Source organism: Scleropages formosus, chromosome 22 (genome assembly GCF_900964775.1).
Source record: "Scleropages formosus chromosome 22, fSclFor1.1, whole genome shotgun sequence".
Classification (NCBI taxonomy): Eukaryota; Metazoa; Chordata; class Actinopteri; order Osteoglossiformes; family Osteoglossidae; genus Scleropages; species Scleropages formosus.
Window position 1 is genome coordinate 17,075,222 of NC_041827.1, and position 9,701 is coordinate 17,084,922.

Below are 9,701 nucleotides of genomic sequence, written 5' to 3' on the forward strand. Positions count from 1 at the left end.
TTGTTATTGACAAGCAGCCATGGACCATAACTGTTATCCATCACTGGACCATTACTATTAATTCCTTTTTAGTTGCATACCTGAGCTAAATGGTGTGTGTACCTGCATTTAAGATGGAGTTTAAATTACATGTATACAGTGTCTAGGTGTTATTTTTAAGGTCTGCTTAGCTGTACATTTCCCGCCTCTTTTTCACATCACCAACCTCTTTAACACATTGCCTACTGACAGCACCATTGAATAACCGCCCAGGAGCCATTGATTTGTTAAACAGACTGGATCCTGGAAGTCCATCAGATTCAGATTACAACTTATCTTTTCTTTCTGAAATGACTTAGATGTCACTATCTTTATGAATAGTATTGCTGGGTTTTGTGGCCACTTTGCTCTTATTGTTTACCCACAGCACATAAAATTAAGTTTTTAATGAATTTGCTAGATGCATTGTTATTCACTGAACATCCATCAAACTCAAACCATTTTGCTTGTGAGTATATGAGTGAAAACGTCTAGCACATATGTGACAATACCATATCTAGTGAGCCCAGGTTCTTTCTGTCGTTCTACCAGCAGATCAAACATAGTTATAATACTGCTGGGTACTACTTTTGATTTTGACTACTTGAGTTTTTCTTCTGATTTTATCTGTCTCTGCCACCTTTGTAAAGTCAACAGTCTCTCGATACCATAATATTGCTGGTTTTCTGGTCAGGTTTTGCCGAGCTGTTGCTTGCTTACCTCTTACAGCAGTCATTACCCTTGCAGTTGCATGTACAGGCATGAAAACAGATGGTTCTTACCTGATGATGTCTGTTGCCACAGAGCGAAAGAAAGGAGCTTGAAAACCGGACAAAGAAGTAATTATAAAAAGTCACGAGCGAGAGCCTTTCATCTTCGCATACATTAACGTCTGTATCTGCACAAGCAATACTACTTGGCAGGTTGTCCTAATAGTACACATTTTGCAACTGTGCAGGCCCTTCCCTGTTTACAGAGCTCAGTAGTCAAGATCCAACCTTCACTCCGCACTGTTACATGCCACTGGATGAAGCAGAGTAGTTTATGACATACAGGTAGATGTCAAACATTAACATGAATGGTAGCTCCACAGGAAGAGGGAGGCCTTGCTGCCTGTTCCCCTCTTTTTATGTCGAGGGGAAGTTCCATTCAGACTCCATTTCAAGCCCTGGTCCTCAAGCCCAGTGTGTGCTCTTATCTCCCAACTCTGCTGTTTTTGCTTTCTGTATTTCTAGTAACTTCTGGGACTATAAGTTACCTCACCTGGTGTTTTCGGTGCCAGTTAAGTTTTATTTGCTAAAATCTGCGAACGGTAGCCCTCAAGGACCCACAGTTGGCAACAGACGATTTAGTGTTCAAGAGAAGCATATTTAGAACAACTTTGAATTTAACAGGAATGGAGAACCAATGAAAACACGACCAACACTCATGTGTCAGCTCTAGTTGGGATTTTAGCAGCTGTTCTCTGTATAGGGAAATCGTGTTCTGGGATCAGTTATGTTAAACAGAGACAGCAGGAAAGTGTGATGGAATCACGAGAATGCTGATTTCACAACTCCTGAAGTTCATCATTGGTATTGTCTAACTGTAGTTGAACGCACTGCTGGCAGTCACACTCATTGGTTTCAGGATAAATACAGGTGCTCTGGATTGTTTCACCGCAGTAAGCATCTCAGTCGCTGTGAAGTGAGTCGCAGTTAAGAGAACTGGCTTTGTCAGCCGACCCATCGTCATTCAGCTGATCCTTTCCAGTTCATTTCACTCCCACCAGTGGAAGGGTGTTAGCTTTAAATATCTTTTATAATACAGTATCAAAAGTTTGATACTGCGGTAAGTACTGGGGTTACCCAGGAAATGTTAGTATAAGACAGAATGGACAGAAAAGTCCATGCAAAGCAAGCAAAATGCAAAGAAGGACTTACATTGGTACTCGGAGATTTATTATTATTCTTAGCTGCACATATTTACGAAGTGTTTTGTGATGAGGCTGTTTTTCAAGTACTGCTGTGTGACTGGTGGCCTTGATATCTTTTGGGTGACTTACTTGGTTCCCAGGTGAGGGCTGGGATGAAGGTGATCTTTCTACCCACCACCAGCCTACGAACACAGTTTTGCAGCAAAGCTGCCCTTCCCTGGTCCAGAGAGTACAATGACAGCTAATGGAGGCCTCCAGAAGCATGATTGAGCAGATATGGTTAATGTCATTGTTTGATTTTTCTGGGCCAACCTGGTACATGCTTCTTTACTGAAGTGGAGTCCACTGGTTGCCATGGTGACTGTTGACCACGGACAAAACACATAAGTTTTTTAAAACGTGAAACAAAGGCAGCATCTTTGTTGGAGTGATTTGTGTGTCAAGTGAATGTCTGTGTTCCCAACTGGAAATTTGTAACATAAGTCACAAGTTTCAGGATTAAGAGTGTCTGACTGTACAAGTGTGAGTGTGTGTTTTCAAAGAGGTATTTCCTTGGCCTACGTTGCTCTTCTTTTCTTGACAATGCAATGTTCTAACCTGTCTGTCAGATATGACTTTTTGCCAGCTTGGTTGCATTAAAATTCTGCCCTTAGCCTCTTTAGTGATTGTCACCTGCAGAGAATGTGTGCTCTGTATCTTCATATGAACCCTTTACTTTCCATATTAAATTTTTATCATTTGCATGCCAATGAGTGAGTGAAAATCAAAATGTATCACTCAGGTGTGGAAGAAACAATTTTTGTTTATGGTTTGGAGGACTGTGGTTTGCCTGATAGTTGATCTTTCAATTACTGGTGTGAAATGAAGCCTGTGGTTACGGTACCATAGGTTTGTTCAAGATGAGCCCCCTATGGAGGGGTCATTGTGTGTGTACAGTGAACAACAGCTTGTGTTCCCAGACAGCTTTGTCTGACAGACACATCCAAGTCCTTGGCCCTTGTCTGACAGCCTAATAATGGTGTTGAGGAGACACTGCTTTAAATGCAGTTTTGCTGGACCTCTTAACCAGGACAGATCAGACGGTGCAAGTATACAGTGGAGTAACAGCAAGGTAGTGTCTGAATGGGAACCACAATGCGAGACCAGCTTGCTGCTGTCCAGCTGGGAGTACCTGTCACCACTGGAGGTGTCAGTAGGCTCCTGTGTGCCCCCCCCCCTTCCTGAGCAGTATATGCAGCTGTCTAGTGTGTTTGGTCATGTGTTTCTTGCCTCACTATCATTAATATACATGGACTGCAGAAACAAAAAGTGGAACGAGCAGAAGCTCCATCCTGAATTCTTGGGTCTCTCCACTTAATTGTGTATTTTTCATTAGTTGTGGAGTCAAAACCCGTCAGGTATTTATTCACATCTGATTTGAAACATCAGTTCCCTTTACCTCACGTAGGCATTTATTTTCACACCATGCATTGAAGATGAAACTTCTGATCCAGCAGCAGATGAGGGTGAAGGCGGGCTGAGTGCTCGTGTTGCTGAGCTCACTCTCTCAAACTCCGGGACTGCAGGATGGAGCTAGGTGTCCTAGACAGCAGAGCTCTGAGCTCTGCATTTATTAGCCCTGCTGTTTTTTTTTCCATGCTCTAGTTTAGTTTACTTTTTTGAAAGTACAGTCAGAAATGTTCAGTGAATATTGTTGGTACAAAGACAAAAAACTTCAGTATCAAATTTATTATTATTCTAGCCACAAATCTGTTCATATGTAAAATTTCTGATGTGTTTTAATATTCTAAAATGTATTTCTGAGGTGTTCTAATTTATTATAAATCTTACCTTTTGGCAAGAATACACATAGGTGTTTACATAATGTAATAATGGTTTTTTTAGTCTCATAATGTAGTTTAAACCCTTGTTTAGTTTACATTTTGTAAGCAAAACTAATTTGATTTGTATGTGATGAATGATATTTACTTTTGCCTGATTATGCCTGTTGTTTTGTTTGGGCAAAAGTGGTCCATTACACTGTGACCCTTCAAAGTCTGAGAGACTGTCAGTCAGCAAACTCTTATGGACGTTTTCCACAAACTGTAGGTGTAGGCTTCGTTTTGGCAGGTCCAAACGAAGTCTGTTCTTCCCTGAAACTTCTTCAGACACCCCACTGTCCGTCAAGTACTGACATAATAAATTAAGAGAAGTGCACTCTTGAAATATTTGTTTATTCCTGCAAATCTGCATCCATTTTATTTGATATTGTTTGGCATCTTTAAAACAACAAGCATGTTGCCAGGTGAAGTTCTAGCTCTCTTATTTCCTTCTCAACCTTCGGAGCATCTGAGGTTCTTAGACAGGGTTGTTTGAGAGTAATCATTCCACAACATCTGAGCCAAAACTTCAGGCTTTAGACTTTGGGCCCACCAGTGGGACTACCAGGAAGCCAGAGGTGGATGAGCTCAGTACTCTTACCAGGCTGTGGGGAGCGATCAGGTCCTTGTGGTATCGGGGAGCAGATCCTTTGACTGTCTTGTAGAACATAACCAGAGTCTAACCAGAATCAATAAATATACTCTGCCGTTCTGCAAGATGTGTGATCCTGCTTTGGTCCTCGTATAAATAGTGTCGGTCTGCCATCAAATAACTATTCTTGTGTTGGAAGAACATCCCGAAACCGATGTTGCAGAACACAGAGAGGATTTGTCTGTGCCTAGTGTTTTTTTTTTTAAAAAAATTAACTGAATGCATGTATGTTCCTTATGAAATATTACTGTTAAGCAGTACAGCTTGCATTTAACATTTTATAAAGATCAAGTATAGTGTAAATGATATTTTTAGAGAGTCCCTGTTTGAGGTAATGTTACCATTTGTCAGAACTGTTATTCTAGAACTTAGTCGTTGCTCATCATATGAATTCCCATGCCTGCAATAGTAATTTTCCATATTTTCATCCTTTTTTTATTTTGTCTGGTTTTGGTTTTACTGTCAAACCCCTAATATTTATTCTGAGTTCATTGTATTAATATTTCCAGGTTTCCCTGTTGAGACAAGCGGAAACTTGCTCGTTGTCCAATTCTATTGGAGTATTGGATGTTTTTCTGAGTTTTCAGCCTTTCTCATGTTTTCGTTTCTAATGTTGCTGTGAAAATGAATGAATGAATGAATGAATGAGGACTGTTACATAATCCTTTTAAAGTTCAGGAAATGATAATTGGAAGAAATATTGAATAAGATATCTGTGAAAATTCCTCCTTTTTCTGAGGTTTGGTGCTGTTTCGAGAGCATGTGAGTGGGTGTGCATTGTCGCAGATACCAGAATTCCTCATTAGGGTTTTTTGTTCATATGAGCTTGTTTTGTAGGTGAAAGGTATTTGGGGGGTTTCTGTAGGCTGGGTGTGGAGCAAAGGTGCCTCAGCACATCTGACTGGAAAACCAGATTTCCTAAAATGAGGCCACAGACACACCTGTGTCTTTGAGCACAAAAATAAAGACCATTACACTGACTCCTCATGTTAGGAACATAAAACAGGCAGCTGCAATATAATAGGAACGCAACAAAAAAAAACTCCTATTGAATTCAGTGCCTATTGAATGATTCACCTGATAAATGTAACATTCTTCTTGTTTTCAATCATGAAAGCTAAGGAACAGCAGTCGTGAGCTGTAAACACTCTGGAGGTGAGTTCACTTAAGGGCCTCTCACACTCTTATTCTCTTTGGGTGAATAAGATGTTGTAACGAATAAATGTAAATGTAGGTAGGGAAGAACAAGGGGTGCTCTTTACTACCACTTAATGTGGAAATACAGCCCATTTTCACTCTGCACCACACAGAAATTTTAGCATATAGAACAAATTATAAATAAATTAAATGAAGAAATCTTTGAATCTTTGAAAATTTGTTACTTCACTATTTATAACACAAGATGCCCCCTCTCTCTCCATAGTTTTAATTCTTGACACTGGAAAATAGCAACTTTGCTGTGTTCAGCCAGGAATTCAGTCAGTTAAATACAACAGAACACACTTAATGACCTTTACAATAAAAATACTCATAGTACAAGAAGCCTTGAGCCTGTAGTTAAAAAGAAAAATAGGGCATTAAATGTGGAGGAGATTTCCACCCGGCTGGCCACACGCAATAGGTTCCTGCTAGTGTTGCATGTCACTTGCAACTGAGTAAATTTGTCTCCTGACGAGGACTAGAGTAAAAATTTGCTGTGGAGTATGAAGGAGCCAATGGACTTTACATTTTTAATATCTGCAGTGCAGTGACACACACTGATGCGTGAAGGACCCTGTGGGTCGTGTGGAATACAGCAATTGTGCTTTTCTCATCTTAAGGATCCATGTTTTGCCCCAAAGGACCTGACCTCTTTTTTGTTCACGATCAATAACCACTTTTCCCGTGCAGGGTTGCTGTGGTACACACGTACACACGTACACACACATCATACACATTGAAGGCAATTTTGGGACCACCTGAAACATGTCTGGACTGGAAGAAAACCAGTGTGTTCAACAGGGAGAACACACAAACTGCACACAGACTGAGCGGATCCTATGGCCAAACCCGCAACCCAGAAGTTGGGAGGCACCAAACAGTACCCGCTGTGTACCGTGCCTCCCAAATCCAGTGTGTCTACTAGCAAAACAGCCATAAAAATTGTTGCAGGAAAAGCTTCATTTTGCCCGTTTATGGGTAATTACAGGGACGTTTTACTGAGTTTAATGAATTTGGGTGCAAAAAGTAAACATTTTTACGTTTGAAAAATGCTCTGTCGGGCTCTGACCACATTTAGTTTTATAGTGTACCTTTCTGGCTCACAGTCCTGGATTCTGTAGATTTTATACCGTGAAAGTACATTCAGAGGAGTGAGCAAAGAATGGCTCTTCATTGACCCATTTGTGGGGCGATCAGCTAGACGCATGCTGATTAGTGTGTCTTTATCAATCATAAGCACTGCTAAAAATGAATTCATGAGACATGAGGTCAACAGGAGATCCACTAAGTTTCCTTCATGGAAAAAGTGACTGAAGGCGAGGAGTTTCTGTCTTTCTGGCTCAGTATTTCCCACATGTTATTGGCTGTATGTGTACATGGGAAGCCACAGAATGTGATGTATTTTGTCTGAACTTCTCACTGAAATTTGAAGATGCCTTCCTGTACAAATTTCCATTCAAGCTAACTTTCTTTGGACTGGGGGAGCTGGTTCTTTGTGACCATCTCCGTTGGGGTTTTACACTTTCTGACACACAAAACACAGATATACCAGTTTACACTATTTTCGTGAACAGAAATGCTGAACTGAAGGTCGAAGGAAGGAATGTGAAGGTGGTTGTTTAAGCACCAGAATGGGCTCTACTCTTATACCTTTCAGAACTGAAGCAATAAATACTCAGTTGTTAAATACTTGACATGTTATTTTTACACAAAAGGTTTTTGTAATTGTCCCATCTATTGTTTATTTGTTGTGCAATGACTTTTCATCCTTCAACTAATTTGTAGTTTTCCTTGCAGTATTTTTCAGAGGATGATTATCAGTTCCAGTGTGAAACACGTAATGAATTAGTGTTGTGTTCTCTGTGAGGTCACTCTCACGCCTGTTTGTTTCTGCCTTCATGGAGATGTTTCCACGGTGCCTATGACTCGTCCGCACTGCCAGTTGCCAGTTGCCAGTCCTCACTTCATTTGTGTCTCCACTGATAGGACAAGTACCCCAATGTGGTTTGCCTCCCTGAAGGCTGCAGGGCCGACGCCATGACAATCCGGAGCCCCAAACTTCCCGGGTAATTCTGAAAGCATACTTATATTCCTATTTATTCATTCTTTTGGTTGTATTACAGGAAGAAAAAAGGCTCAGTGTTGCAGGGGATTCAAACCATTCTTACAAGTTCAGCATCATTTTGGTCACTGAAGTGCAACTTTAATAACAGTGCATTGTACTTTTTGTGGATTGTTGTGATGGAGATGATTGCATGGGTTTTTCATCATAGTTTTCATGTGCCAGCTGCTCTCCTCCATAAGCCAGCACCGATTTACGGTTTTACGTTGCCTTCTGCTTTTAACTGCTTGGAATTAAGTGCTGCTCCGGTGTCCTGCATTCAGAATTAATGCCATTGTTTGTTGCACTGTAGTTTTTTTATTTGTGCAGTGGTGAATGGAAACTGTTCTCTGACTGGTCCAGGTGTACAATGAATGTTGTCTGGAGCATCGATGTGTCAAAGGAAGGTCTTGTCACACCCAGGCTGGAGCTACTGGCCAAAATGCCAGAGCAAGGTAGGAGCCTGCAGAATGGGCCTTCTACACATCATCCTGTGTTAACCTCTTACACAGTCACTTACTCACAGCCGTGGTCCTTTTTCACAAGACATATCTTTTATTGTATGTTATAATGCTGTGATTTCTGATGTAACCGAAATCATGGGCAAAGCACTCACCTAGCAGAGCATCAATCAGTTGTCAATAACCTACTGTCCAAGTCAGAGTCATGTTGGTTCAAGCCTTTTACCAATAGCACAGGTTGGGATCCAAGTTACTACACACCAGTCCTTCGCAGGGCAGTGTGCCAAACACACACAATGTTGAGGATACTTTATAGAGTCACCGGTCCACCTGAAACACATGTTTTAGGGCTGTGGGAGGAAACCCTCAGTTACACAGGCTGAGCCAGATTTGAACCCGATGCCCAAAGAAACCAGGCACTGTAAGGCTCCAGTACTACCTGCTGTGCCACCGCATAGGAGAGCTATAAAATTCAAACAACCTCATTCACACTGTATTTACAGGGCATAGTTTAATAGTATCCAGTGCCTTTATGAATGTCTTCTGATGAGGCTATCAAGTGCACAGAGCGTGGAACGTTTTCATTGCCCTTAAAAATTAAGCTGTATGTTTGTGAGCTTGATGAAACCGTGTGTCACACAATGGGATGTCTGCATCATTCAAAGTTAAACATGAACATGTAGTAACTGCTGCCTCCTCTTTCTTGGCAGCCCTCAGTCTGGACCGAAAGAACGTGATAAAGAATGCGCCCGACTTCTTCCAGAGTCTTCTGCGTGTTGTGGGTGTGGAAGCCTCCATTGACAGCCTGATTAAAGCAGTCTCCATGGAATAGTGCCTCCTTGTGGCAACGTGCAGGACAGTGATGTAGAGTTGACTGAGACAGGAGGCTCATCGCTTCCTTCAACACTTTATTTCCAGTAGAAACCTTTGTACACATTCTTTCAGCCCATAAGTATGTATTTGTAAGTAGCCAAGACCAAAAAAATAAATTATTTAAATACAAAATACCATGAAATACAGTATGAACATAGCTAGCCTGCAGACTATTACTTTAGTGTCACAGTGCAAAGTGAGGTTTACTAATTCATTTGTACATTAGTGTTAGGCATTCCTGTGTGATAGTTTTTCATTCATTCACATTGTCATAAAAATATAGTAACTTGCAATATATTTATGTACAGTATTTGCCTACAGTGCTGCTTTGCTATTTCACTAGAGCCACCCATCCCTCAGGATACCAGATTCACTTTTAAACAGGGATACAAACAATTGAAAAAGCATCATTGTCTGCAGAATACCAAAGTCAAATTAATCATCTGAGACATCCTTTGGTGTGATTTTTTTCTTTTTTTTTTACTAATATCCTTTTACTGTGTTACTCTGTGGTATTATATATGGACCTGCAACATTTCTGTGAACATTAAAATGATGTAAATGTACACTCTCAGGAGTGGGAATGGTGACCCTGACCCAGGGGTGGTTAATCCCCATTCTT

General features: G+C 40.9%; 1 protein-coding gene across 1 annotated transcript in view; it reads left to right on the plus strand.

Moving 5' to 3' along the window:
- Positions 1–9,645, plus strand: part of cenpp (centromere protein P) — a 72,121-nt gene extending 62,476 nt beyond the window's left edge. The window contains exons 7-9 of the mRNA XM_018744622.1: positions 7,631–7,710; positions 8,109–8,200; positions 8,917–9,645. Coding sequence (XP_018600138.1) covers positions 7,631–7,710; positions 8,109–8,200; positions 8,917–9,038 — 294 coding nt within the window. The 3' untranslated portion in view covers positions 9,039–9,645. The remainder of the gene's footprint in view (positions 1–7,630; positions 7,711–8,108; positions 8,201–8,916) is intronic.
- The last annotated feature ends 56 nt before the right edge of the window (positions 9,646–9,701 follow it).